This window comes from Coenobita brevimanus, chromosome 92 (assembly GCF_032717465.1).
Source record: "Coenobita brevimanus isolate Jiangsu-jjx chromosome 92, ASM3271746v2, whole genome shotgun sequence".
NCBI lineage: Eukaryota > Metazoa > Arthropoda > Malacostraca > Decapoda > Coenobitidae > Coenobita > Coenobita brevimanus.
In genome coordinates, this window is record NC_137045.1 from 23,881,987 (window position 1) to 23,896,317 (window position 14,331).

Genomic DNA, 14,331 nt, shown 5'->3' on the forward strand with positions numbered 1-14,331 from the left:
CTTTTCCAAATTTGTTTTACTGAAGTATGTATCCATTTTGTAATACTAAATGAACAGAGTGTGTACTTACAAAGCATGCACGCTTTCCCCGTCTTGCTGTAGTATAAACAAACCCAGCTGACTCAACACATCGTGGTTGTTTGTTGTTTGAACCTGTCTTATTTAAACTTATTATTTCTTTTCCTTTTAATAATGAAAAATCATTTAGTCTAACCTGGTACAGAGCTTGACTCATTCAAAGATACTTATTTAGGTAATGCCTCTGGCCGTGTTTTGCTGGTATGGAGCGCCGGTACAGACGTCTACCTCCGACGATGCCGTGTGTGTATGCGCCAACGCAAGATCGTGCTAGAAGAGTGAGAGAAGAGTTCTGGACAAATGTGGAAGTGTGCATGGAAAAGTTTGGAAGGAATGAGAGAGTGTTTTTGATTGGTGATATGAATGGTAAAGTTGGGAATGTGAAGGTGGATGGAATAGTTGGTGAGTGGGGTGTGCCTGCTGAGATCGATGAGAATGGGAGTGCGTTAGTGGACATTTGTGCTGGGAGGGGGTTGGTGATAGCCAATACCCTCTTCAGGCATAAAATGATCCACAGGTATACATGGCGAGTGATGAGAAGGGTGGGTGGTGAACTGAATGAAAGGAAGGGAATGATTGATTACGTGTGTGTGGATGAAAGGATAGCATGTGATGTGGTGTGTGGAAGGAAGAGAAGACGGAGGGGGGTGCAAGGAACAGCGTGGTGGAATGAAGAGGTGAAACAGGCTGTGGCACAAAAGAAGAAAGCATACAATGAATGGATGAGAAATAGGGGCGTGGAAGAAGTTGAGAGGCGGAAGGGAGAGTTATATGTAGAAAGAAAGAGAGAGGTGAAAAGATTAGTAAGAGAGAGTAAGAAGATTGTGGATGAGGAAATTGGAAGGAATTTGAGTGTAAAGTGGAGGGACTGTAAGAAAATGTTCTGGAGAGAAGTGAAAAGAGTAAGACAGGGTGGAAGTGAAGTTAGCAGGGGAGTGAAAGATAAAAATGGTAGATTACTAGTGGAGAAGGGAGAAAAAGTGAGAAGATGGAGAGAACACTTTAAGGAATTGTTGAACGTAGAGGATGGAAGTAATGCGAGTATAAGTGGCTGGGGAATGGCTGGGAGAAGGAGGGAGTTGAGAAGACAGGAAGAAATCAGTAGGATAGAAGTTGTGAAAGCAATGAAGAAAGTTAAATCAGGGAAAGCCCCAGGAATTGATGGAGTGTGTGGTGAAATGCTGAAGCATGGGGGAGAGATGGTAGTAGAATGGATGTGGAAGATGTGCAGATTGGCCTGGGAGGAAGGTAGAGTCCCGGAGGATTGGAAGTCAGGTATAATTATTCCCTTGTACAGAGGAAAAGGGGAAAAAGAAGTGTGTGGTAATCATAGGGGCATTTGTCTTCTTAGTATAATAGGAAAAGTGTATGGTAGGATACTTATAGACAGAGTTAGAGAAAGAACAGAGAAATTAGTTGGAGAAGAACAGGGAGGCTTTAGGAAGGGAAGGGGTTGTGTAGATCAGATATTCATTTGTAGATCTTTAGTGGAAAAGTTTCTAGAGAAGGGAAAGAAGTTGTATGCGGCTTTCATGGATTTGGAGAAAGCATATGACAGGGTGGATAGACAAGGATTGTGGAAAGTATTAAGAATATATGGGGTAGATGGGAAGTTGTTGAATGCTGTGAAGAGTATGTACGATGGTGCGAAGGCTGCAGTGCGTGTGGATGGTGAACTAAGTGAATTTTTCTCTTTGAAAGTTGGTTTGAAACAGGGATGTGTCATGTCTCCATGGTTGTTCAATCTGTACATGGATGGTGTAATAAAAGAGGTACAAGGTAGGGTAGTGGATGTTGGAGTGGCCCTGGTGAGAAAGGATAGTGTTTGGAAACTCCCTGTACTGTTGTTTGCAGATGATACTGTGTTGTTGAGTGAAGATGAAGGGGAGCTGCAAGGCTTGGTGGATGAGTTTGGGAGAGTGTGTAAGAAACGGAATCTAAAGGTGAATGTACGGAAGAGTAAAGTGATGGTCTTTGAGAGAGGTGAAGTTAGTGAATGTACAGCGATGTTGGATGGTGAGGAATTGGAAAATGTGAGTACGTTTAAGTACTTGGGTAGTGTGATGAGTAAGGATGGAGGTTTGGAGGGTGAAGCGCTTGAAAGGGTACAGCAGGGAAGAAAAGTTGCTGGTTCTTTGAAAGCAGTGATAAGAAACATGGAAGTGAGCATGGAAGTGAAAAAGTTACTACATGACAGTATTGTGATACCAACTCTAACGTACGGAAGTGAAGCTTGGACATTGTTGGAAGGACACAAGTCAAGAGTGAGAGCAGTGGAAATGAGTTATTTAAGAGGAGCCTGTGGAGTCACGTGGAGAGACAGGCTGACGAATGAGGATATAAAGGAGCGTTGTGGTGTGGATGTGGATGTGATAGGAAGCGTTATGAGGAACACACTGAGATGGTTTGGCCATGTGGAGAGGATGGAGAGTGAAAGACTGACGAAGAGAGTGTATGTGAGTGAGGTGGAGGGGGGAAGAGGGAGGGGGAGGCCGAGGATGAGATGGAGGGATGGGGTGGAGAGGTATATGAGAGAGGGGTGTGTGAGTTGGGAGCAGGGCAGTGAAATGGCGGGGGACAGGGCGACTTGGAGGCGATTTGTTTGTGGTCACCCCAAACGGGATTGAGGCATCTGGCAATAGATAGATAGATAGATAGATAGAATAATTGGCTTCTTTAAGGAAATAAGATAGTAACATTGTGAGTGCAGTAACAAATAATTACGGTAGAAAAAGGTTGCAGTATTATTGAGTGCTGATTATGATTATTCATTATCACTCTGATTATTGATTATAATTATTTGACATATTGCACTAACTGAGTGTAAACAGGAAAAAAAAGGCACTAAAAACACAGAGTGATGCAGGATAATACAATGGGAGGCGACATAGACAAAACTGAACCTGGTAGGGTGGTGGCGTGATATGGGCACGGTGTGTGTGTGGTGATTGGCCAAGAATGGCCTAGATGGTGCACAACGCTGTGTGTGGTTGGGTGGGCACCATGCGGTCATGTGTATGGGGTGTGGATGGCATTTGGTTCTCTCTGTGGCTCAGCTTGGCAGGCTAGCCATCCAGCCAATGCACAGGAAAATAGTGTATGTTGCATTATATGATTTTCGACCATCTGAATGTTTGTATATGCCTAATTGTATTTACCTGATTGTGATATACAGGAAATGAGCTACACTCGTGGGGTCCTGTCTCTGTTTCTCGATGAGGAAAATTTTGTTTTAAACTCGTTTAAATTTTTAGACTGGACGATCTCTTTGTCCAGGCTATTCCACAGGTCTGTGCATCTATTAGGAAAACTATATTTCTTGATATCCTTCAAGCAGCTTGGCTTCTTCAGTTTCATTCCGTGTCCACTTGTTACTCTCTTATCCCATACAAAAAGATCTTCTCTGTCAACTTTATCTACTCCCATCATGGTCCTGAACACTGCAGTCATGTCGTCCCTCTCTCTCCTTTCCTCTAAGGAAGGCAAATCCATCTTTTCCAGCCTCTGTCTGTACGACATCTGCTAGACTGGGGACCACCTTGGTTGCTGTTCTTTGTATTCTCTCAATCTTGTTTATATCTTTCTTTTTGTGTGGGGACCACACTACAGCTGCATATTCTATCCTGGGGTGGATCATGGCCACTATCAATTTTTTCATCATCTCCTCATCCATCTAATTAAGTGCTACTCTTATGTTAGTGAAGAGTTTATACGTCTCTCTAACTATCTTGTTAATATGTTTTTCAGGTGACAAACTATCCTGAATCAGCACTCCCAAATCTTTCTCTTCTCTTGCTTTTGTGATTGGTTCATTAACCCATCAGATAATTCAGTGATGGCCTCTTGGTACTTTTACCCACTTCCAATATTTTACATTTCTTTGCGTTGAATTTCATTTCCCACATCCGGCTCCAATCATGTATCCTATCTAGATCCTTCTGCAGCATTTTACAGTTCTCCTCAACCTCCATCTTCCTCTAGATCTTCGCATCATCAATAAACAAACTTGCATAACTGTTCAATCAGTAGAGAGGTGGCCTGCAGTCCTAACGGACCCAGGTTCAAATCCCACTGGGGCAGGGAACAGTTTAAGGATCTGAATTTCATAAAAATCAGACTTTACTGATCTACCAGAAGACCTGCCGACATGTCATAAAAATACCCACTCTAATACCAGTACACCGGTCCTGTATGAGACAGCCCTAGCATGTATTCAATATGGACAGTGGGTGTTAGTGCCGAAGTGGTGACATGTAGAGGTTTGCGGTACATAGGAGGACTACTGGGCCTTGAAAGCAGGCTGTGAAGCCTATGTCCAGAGTTGGGGGGGGGGGGGATGGGAACTACCATATCATTTACGTAAATCAGGAACATTACTGGCGCCAACACTGAACCCTATGGGACTCCACTTGTTACTTCCCTCCATCCAGACATCCTATCGTTTATTTCTGTCCTCATTTGTCTCTCTCTCAAAAAGTCTCTCATCCATTCCAGGAGGTTTCCCTTCAATCCTCCTATATGCTGTAGTTTCCACATTAGTCTCTTGTGGGGTACCTTGTCGAAGGCCTTCTCCAATTTTAAATACACACAATCCACCAAACTGTCTCTCCTATAGCACGTCAGTCGCCCTTGAGTAAAAGCTCAACAAGTTGGAAACACATGACCTTCCATTTCTGAATCGAACCTGACTTTCAGCCAAAATATTCATCTCTTCCAGATATTTCATCCATCTTTCAGGATTCTCTCGCACAATTTTGCGACCATGCTGGTTAGGGACACTGATCTCTACTTCAGGGGTTCTTCCCTTTTTCCTCCCTTTTAAATTGGTACTCCATTTGCCCTCTTCCATTCTTGAGGCACTTTCTCCTCTTCCAGAGAACTCACAATTAAACTGTGAATCTTATCCGCCAGTTGTTCTCTGCATTCCTTCAGTACCCAGTTAGAGATTCCATCTGGTCCTGGGGCTTTCCCTACATCTTTAGTTTCCAGTAATATATACACTTCCTGTACTTACACTTTTATACCTTTTGTCACTACATTTCTAGTCATTTCCTCCCCTTCCACAAACTCCTTTTCATTAGTGAAAACCAATTGGAAACATTTGTTCATTATTTCAGCTTGCATTGCTGCATCTTTATAAACCTTTCCTTCTACTTTTAGTTTTTTTATTCCTTCCCTTTGTTTCAGTTTGCCATTGACAAATCTATAAAACAGTTTGGGCTCATCCTTACATTTGTCTATTATACCTTTTTCAAAGTTCTTTTCTTCCTCTCGACTTATTCTTGTATATGCATTTCTAGTTCTTTTATATTCTTCCTTTGTTCGGTTATTACCTCTTTTTCTCCAGTTGTTCCATGCCATGTCTCTCTCTTTTTTTGCTATCATACACCCTCTGTTAACTCACTCCTTTTTCCTGTTTTCTTTCCCCCTTACTCTTGGCACATATTTTTCCACCCCCGAATTATAGAGGTCTAGAAAGATATCCTACTTCCTCTGTATCTCTTATGTTTCTCTGAATTTTCTCCAGTCCGCATTTTCGGAAAATTTTCTCAATCCTGTAAGGTTTGCTTTCCCAAAGTTGTATCTTCCCTGCCTATAAAGCTCGTCTCTTGGCACCACATTCCCTATTATCATCTGGAACCCAGTGACCACATGATCACTTTTTCCTATTGGATACAGATATTTCAAAGGTTCTATTACATCGGGTTCTTTGGTAAACAGTAAATCTAGTCTTGCTGGTGTGTCCTCACTTCGGAATCATGTGTCTTCTTTGACCCACTCTGTCATCACATTATTCATTGTTATATTTAATAGTATTGTATAGTGCCCCACGAATCTTCGTTGCCTCATTAGTCCCATTCCTCCCAGTTCACCTCTTTACAATTATAGTCACCCATTAAAATTATATTGTTGCTCTTCTCAGTCATTCTCTGTAAATAACAAGCCATGTCTGACAACATCTCCTGGTATTCATCTTCATTCCATGCTGTTGTCTAGGGGGAACTACCACTATATCTCTCATGCCATGCTCTCCAGTTTCTAATTTTGTATTTATCATATTTATCATTTCAGCCCTGTCCTTTCCCATTTCCACAGTATCTACATTTGTGTTGTACTTCACTGCTATCCTCCTCCTCCAGTTTTTTCTTTGCTGTCTCTCCACAGTTTATATTTACCATCTCCCATATGGGTATCAATATCTTCTCATGCCATTCTCTCCAGTTTCTAATTTCATATTTATTACTTCAACCCTGTCCTTTCCCATTTCCACAGTATCTACATTTGTGTTGTTCTTCACTGCTATCCTCCTCCTCCAGTTTTTTCTTTTCTGTCTCTCCACAGTTTATATTTACCATCTCCCATATGGGTATCAATATCTTCTCTTAACATGATCTCTACAAAGCACATAACATCAGGTTCAAGTACCCCCAAGAAATTGTTGATTTCTAGCCTTGCCAGTATTAAACCATCTGCATTACTATATGCCACCTTCAAATTATTTTTGTTGTTTTTTATACTCTCTTCTCTCCGTCGGTAACACTTCCTCAATTTCTGATCCATGACTGTCCAGTAAAACACTGTCTTCTCTTCCTCCGTTCGCTGTTCGTTTTTTGCCTTTGCCTCCTTTACAAACTCCTTTATTTTAGCTCTTTCTTCCTCATTTGCATCTCTCCTTATCCAAACATTTTTGAACCCTTCTCTGTCTGATAATTTCCATGTTCTATTGATGCTTTCATTTACTATTACCTGAGACTTAAACTTTACCTTCAACTGCCTCGCCCCTCCTTTCCTCATACTTTCCCAACCTAAACACTTCTTCAGTCTCTTCTTGAGCTTCGTTGTTACCCTCCATAACCACTGATATTATTTCTTTAACCTTACTCAGTTCTTCTCTTTCTCTTTCTGATCTTACTGTCATATTTTTTTCTTTTACTCCCGAAATTATCACTCATTTTTTCTTATCTGCTACATCCCTGACTAAAGATTCTCTACTTCTCATTACCCTAACCACTTCCTTCTCCACCTTTTCCTTGCTTTATTGTTCTATGAACTCTTTCAAATTTACATTTCCTTCCTCCTGAATTTTCTTCCACCCCTTATGTTGCTCCTTGATTTCCTTAATGTGCTCATCTTGCATCCTTGATTTGGATCCATACTCATCTAGTTTACTTTTCATCCTGTCCCTTTCTCCTTCCAACCTCTTATTCTCTCTCTTGACTGTTTTATTTCATTTGAGGCAGCTTCATTACACACTTTTAAATCTGTGACTTCTCTTTCTCATTCATCACTACATGTGCAAACGTTTTCCAGTTTATTCTGTAGAATTTTAATCTCTTTCTTGTGCTGTAAGGTCCATTCCCGCAGCTGTCTAATTACTGCCCCTACCTTTTTTAACTCCTGGACATTCCTCTCTGCTGTTTTCTGTAATCCTGCTACTCTTGTTTGGTTCAGCTTAGTACATCCATTTCCCAGATCATCTTCGGAGAAGCCTGCAAAATCCCCCTTACCATTTGTAAACAAAGCACCGTCCCTCTCCGCCATGATGTAACCGTATGGAAACTTTCTATTTCCACTATCTTGTACTCTTTATGACCAGAACCTCGTTTTTTTTTTTTTTAACTACTGTCTGACGGGACCACGACTCACGCTGTCACATAATCACAATAGGCTGGTCTCCTTTTTGCCGCTGATTCAGCAGTTATTTCCTCATGATCCAGGAAAAGCTCCGTCTCTGTCGGCGACCTGTGTGTGTGTAGAAGTCTCTCTTTCATCTCTCCGGAAAGAGGAAGGTTTGGGGAGTACAGTGTTATGCATAACTCAAACATGGCCGTGTTTGCGTCTGGACTCCTCTGCAGTTCAGTGCCTCAGTTATATTTAGGTGGAGATGAACAGTAATTCTCTAGTATTAAAGAAATCGGACAGTTCATAAACATGAATATTGTCAACATGGCATTGTGGAGTAAGGTAATTTTTTGTTAAGGAAGTGGTTGTTTGTTTGTTTTCATATGCTTTTCTTTTACATAAAAGTAAAGAAACCAATGACTGATCAGCAGTAGTGAATAGATACTCTGAATGTTGAGTATTTGAGTTAAAACTACTCATATTAAGCAGTGCAGTGTTTTCTATGCTGCGCAATATGGTAATCAGCATTAAGAACTGACCGTAATAGTGAGTTAAGTCAGTCTTGTATTATCTGCTCTTTCCCTTCCAGCATTAGATTGCATCTTATAAAACAGATTGTCTTTTATACCACAACATCTAGTAATGATTAGCATGTGCTGAGTTGTTTCTCTATATACATTTCCATCTAAGTTTATAGTTTTGATCAGAGAAGAAATTCATTGCCCCTCTGTATATCTGACATTGCAGAATGGAGTGAACAAGATGTACCATGGGGTACGAGGCTATGATGATGTGCCAAAGACAATGTTATGCATGGAGAAGGGAGACACAGTATTTTGCCATCCCATTCTCCTTCATGGATCGGGGGACAATCGAACACAGGTAAATCAGTTTACAGGTGATATATAACATCTATGATGCTGTTATTTTTAATTTATTGTCAGTGATTAACATATGTAATATGGCAGATTTGATTACTGGAAACATCTGTTTGGTGGCCTTCAGGAGCCCATACCTGGGGAGCAGTATTTCTTGACTACAATACTGTATCTTCAAGAGAGAGAGAGAGACTTGAAAGTTTTTCAAAAAATGAGCTGGAACTGGACCAGTTAACCTGACTGAAATCTGCTGGATTTAAGTTTCTGGATCAAAACCAGACTAGAACTAGAGAAGGAGATTCCCCCCCCCCCTCTTCCTTCCTGTCCTTTATCTAGAAGTAGAATATGACCAGAGTACTGATGGCATAAGCCAGTCAAACTGGATTACTGGAACAACTTTCTTTAGAATTAGCCTGCAGGACCTGGCCATGGCTACCAGAACTGTATCAGGCCTTACTTTTGCAAAAATGATTAACTGGACCACTGAAACAGAACCAGATCAAATTTCCACCACCAGTTCCCAGTTGTCACTCAGACACAAGTAAATAGAGTCAAAAGTCTGGTAGGTGATGTGTTTCTTGTGTCTGCACTACACTCCAGCCACAGTGAAGCTTGATAGTATGTTGGCACTCCTCAGGAACAGCCCTGGTTAGCCTGTTGACCCCCGTAGGTTAGGATACTAGATTAAGAACCTGTGTATTTTCAGGGACTGACTGCAGTTAATAAAAGGGCCAATAATAATAATAGCCATTATTATTATTATGATTGCTGTCTTATTCACCATTCATTCATTCATCATCCAATCCTGTGTTGCCCTGTGAGGAGCGTAGGAGCCTGGGGCTAGGCAAGTTGGTCCAGACATTTAAGATGAGAGTGACCAGCTGCAATCATCCCTGAGTGGCATTACATCAGCAAGAAACCCCAACCATTCCTTGGATATAAACCTTCACCGGCTTAATCTGATTGGAGCACTGTAATTACCCACTAAACCACCAGGTGGCAAAATTTGGTTATATGGTTACTACTCAGCATAGTACAGTAAATGGTTTCCTGGTGTACAGGAAACCATTTGGCTTCTCACTCATTGTAGAGTCACCCACAGGCAGAAGGAAAAGGAAAGAAAGACAGAAGAGGGAGTGTAAAGTCACCTGTAGGCAGATGGACGAAGAAAGAGTGACAGAAGAGGATGTAAGGAAAGAAGGATGGGCAGGAAAGGGCAGACACCCGAGAGCAGCACTATATTGAGCAAGTGGATGGTGAGCACCCCCATCTACCTCATCATTATTATTATTATTAAGCTTCAACTTATAAATGGCGAAGCTTATTGTTTTCGTTAGTATTACTGTATTATTTTTCTTTGCACTTTTTTCTTAGATCTTGATGATATTAGTGTATATAGGGAGGTACCCTAGGGTAATCCAAGTACAAATATAAATGACCTTGTCCCATTTTTGAAGGTCATATATTCATTTTTGTTGTAAAAATTGCATATTTGAAATAGAAATATCTCAGAAACTAATTGAAATACACTTATTTGGTTGAAAATCTTTGGATAAAAAGTTTGCTAAGAATTGTGGCTGAATATTTTGCCATTTAGCCTAGTGGAATGTAACGAATTCAAATTGGCTCAGTGTCTTCTTTGTCGCACATTATAGAGAAAATCACAAAAGCTGTAAAGCTGTAACATTACAGAAATATGACTGTGGTCCTTCTTATTATCTGAAAGGAATACAGTTACAGTTAAGCATATAGTTAGCCAGTTATTGAGACAAATGTAAAATGTACCCATACATTCTTCCTGACATTTGTATTCAGATCTTGTAGATTTTACACAAGAAGCTACCTTGGGTTAATCTAAGTACAGAGGGCTCGCACAGTGCGCGAGTGGATGGGCAGTTCATGACCTTGCGCACTGTGGTTTTGCGAACTGCGAATACATAATCTTATGGGAAAAATAACATATGGGCAGGACTCCCTCAAACCTTGATATTTTTTTAACCTTAGAGATATAATAATGCAAAACTTTTTAAGACGTATACTGCAAATATAGCTAAAATAATAAAACTGTGGTCAGTCACCTTAAAAACAGTAGACAACAGGCAAGATGGACTTAAATAGCAGGGGTTCCGAGGCGCAACAACACACTTAGAGTGTCCCCGCCGCCCCAGCCACACCATGCTTGTGTAATGGTTGCCAGTGTTGTATTATTCCAGGTTTTTACGAAGATATTTACGGCCTGTCGAATGTTACATTTCTGAGAATGCAGCAACAGCCATTATGGTGGAGGGTTGCAGGTATGCTGGGTGAGGCAGATGAGTCAGGTAGGGCTGTGGAGGTGGAGGGGGAGGCGGCTGGTGAGTCAGGTGGGGAAGTGGAGGTGGAGGGGACGGCAGCCGGCGAGTCAGGGGAGGATCCTCCATCTCCTTGCTACTGCTCACATTTTTGGCAATTTCATTCATCTCTTCTTGTTTGTCTATTTCATTCTTCATCTTGTTCTGGACGTATTTGCAGTATAAGAACTTGGGATTCGCGAAATAACCGTTATTCAAGTGAATCCAAACGTTATTATAGAAACTGGGTATCTGTTCGAACTTACCATCATTGTCGAAGTCGTTATTGACGAGATCATACTGTGGACTCCTCTTGAGCACCTTCCCCATGAGCCTCTAAGTCATGATGGGTGCATCGTGCAGGGAGGGGGGTCGCATAGTCTGGTAAAATAATGGTTTGGGGCCACTCCTTGCCTCAGCCTCACATATTGTGAGCTAAACTTGTGCATTCAGAGTTTTATGGTTGTGATTTTTGGTCACTTGTGTACTATGTGATTCGTGCACTGGGATCACGCATACTGTACGAGCCCACTGTACATGCTGCAAATATGAATAATCTTAAACTTCTTTTAAAGGTCACAGTCTTGTTTATGGAGCCAAAATTTCAAATCTTACATACCATAAATAGCTATGGCAAAGCTTCCTTATTGTGGCTACTCAGTAACTAAACAGGTATTATTATTATTATTATTGGATCTTATTTTAGGTGGTAGGTGGTGGTGAGCATCATCCATTCACTTGTTGTAGTGCTGCATACTTCTTCCTTTACCCTTATCATTCTTCTTCTGTGTTTGCCATCCTCTCGTCCTATTTCTCCCATTCTTACTGTCATTATATTACTCTTCCATTGAAGGTGGCCCACAACTGGCTCTACACTGAGTGACAAATGTAATGGTTTCCTGGATGCAGGTGGTAAGCATACAGTATAATCAGATAATAGGTTGATGTGGAGCTTACTGTTGTGCCCCTGTTAACTGGGTGGAGAGCCATAAATGTGGTGTCCATCTGGGAACCAAACTTCCAAACTAGTCCTTTCCCATCACTTTGGCGAGGCAGTGTCTACCACACGGGACTATCAGTTCACTGCATGGCATAGCCCTGAAGGGGCAGTGGCTTGCCGGCAGTTGATGGGTCTGTTCAGCCAGAAAGATGAGGGTTACTCAACAACAAGAGCATACTGCATAGCTCATATTTCTGTTTTCCCCAACAGTTTTCACCATCTCTTGAGAAGTAATAGCTGGTTATGGCACTTAGTATGGCATCTAGTCCATAGAAAACATAATTTCATCCTAGTTGTGGGGTCTCCAACTGAATTAAACCAGTTCTCATACTGGTTCAAACTGCAGGATGTCTCAGATTGCCTGCAGAGTGATGTGACCACCATGGTGCTTCCATAATCCTCTGCATGTCTTTCTACCCTGACCTGGGAACCAGACAGGGAGCAAAAATTGCAGCCACACTTGACCAGCACTGGGATGGATGCACTATCCCTGCTATGCATGTTTACACTGTAGTGGCATGTTTGAAACCCAGTGTTGACTTTTGTGGTCATTTGTTGAGCCATCCACTAGCCAGAAGCATAGACCACTTTTGTGGTCATTTGTGGAGCCATCCACTGGCCAGAAGCACAGACCCCTGTCCAAAGCTTCTAAGATGGAGAAGCTGTGTTGCTTGGATAACACAGCAAGAGTCATTTGACGTGATAGACTTAACTGCAAAAATATTGCGGAAAAAAGTGAACGTACTGTATGGAGTTTGTTTTACGGTTGGGTACCTCGGAAGTTAGTGAAATCCAAAAGCTGCTGACCAGCCTTGTGTTAACGAATACAGAAACGATTTTGATGAGGTGCAGTCCATTCGCATAATGCACAAGAATTTGAGTGGTAGAAGACCTCGCTGTCGTGAAATTTCGTGCTTTACAAGTAATGTACCTTATGCGAATTGGTGGGGTAGCTATCTCAAAAGCTACCCCTTTGGCCCTTAGTCTGTCATTTTGCCTGTGTATTATGGGACATTAAACACATGTACCCAATAAGTATAACCCACACAATAGCCCTTTACCTTAAAATCTATGGAGGAAAGGCTTATTTGACTTCAAGAGATGGGGTTCCGAGGTAGGGTGAGGAGGTTACGGTGCCCTGGTCCCAGCACCCTCCACACCGTCCTACTCTACCACCACCAACATGCTTCACATCATTTGTGAACCCCTGATAGTCCAAGGCAGACACAACAGATGCACCATCGTCGTCATCCTCTGCTGATGTTGAGGGCACTGGATCTTCTTCTTGTGGTGGAGTGAAGAAGATGGTAGTCAGTTTGATGCCTTCAGTTCACTTCCTCAGTATTCCTATCTCGGTACGGTAGTAATGGAGGCTGTTTTCTGGGACATCCAGAACTCTTGAGCTCTCACTTTAGTTTTTGTTCATTGTCATTTGATCTTTAAACTCGTCAAAGACTGCCAGGATTTTGCTTATGTTTTGGATCAGTAGCTCTTCACTATCCATGGCCATGGCCTGTGACGTCATGACCTACATCATTTCTTTGCGTGCTCTAAGATGTAACATTGGATTCAGCTCACTTTGCCACCCCGATTTGGCATTTTCAAAATCAACTTGTGCACCACCGATTTAGTTTTTTCAACCTTTCCCCCCCCCGGTTGCACTCTAGGCAGTTTGCGTGATAGAAATTCCTTGCATATTAAGCAAATGGACTGCACATGTATGCTCTGAGACAGTGTAATCCACCTGTTGACAGCAGGCCTAGGAGATCACGGGTACAGTAGCATCTGTTCTGAAGGATGAAGATCCACCTGTACTATCACGCCATGCTATACAGTGGAGTTAGGTCAAGTTACGACCCATTGAACAGTGATTGATTGTATAGTGAGGTAATTATAATATGGGTTGAATGAGGATGTGTTTTTGGTCAAGGACCACTCACCCAAAAAAAAAGTCTAAAAAATTTCCAACTCGCCCTAACCCCTAAAAGACAGGCATCAGAATGTTTTGACATATGCTGAGGACAGGCATAATCGGCAGGTGTGATACGGTGGGGGGTTTGTTGGGGGTGGTGGGGGGGTTGGGGAGGGGGATAGGAAGGTGAGGGGGTGGTGCAGAGGGGAGGGCTGGGTGGTTGGGGGAGGTGGGGGTGGGTGTGGGTGTGGAGGTGGGGGGATGATGTGTGGGGTGGGAAATGGGGGGTGGGGAGGGGGTGGGGGGTTTGGGGGTTGGATTGGTGGGGTTGTTTGGGAGGTGTGGGGGGTTTTCAGGGTGGGGGTGTGGGGGGTGTGGAGGATAGGGATCAGTGGGTTTGGGGTGGTGGGGGTAGGGGTGGGTATTAGGGGGTGGGGTTGTTGGGGGGGAATGGTGGGGGAGTTGGAAGTGGTAGGGGGGTGGTTGAGGGGATGGGGGGAGTGGGAGGAT

The 14,331-nt window shown here is 42.4% G+C and overlaps 1 protein-coding gene across 1 annotated transcript in view; it reads left to right on the forward strand.

Annotated features, from left to right (window-relative positions):
* LOC145412272 (phytanoyl-CoA dioxygenase, peroxisomal-like) overlaps positions 1-14,331 on the forward strand; it is a 99,668-nt gene that overhangs the window by 54,201 nt on the left and 31,136 nt on the right. The window contains exon 3 of the mRNA XM_080282227.1: positions 8,449-8,583. Within this exon, the coding sequence (XP_080138353.1) occupies positions 8,449-8,583 (135 nt within the window). The remainder of the gene's footprint in view (positions 1-8,448; positions 8,584-14,331) is intronic.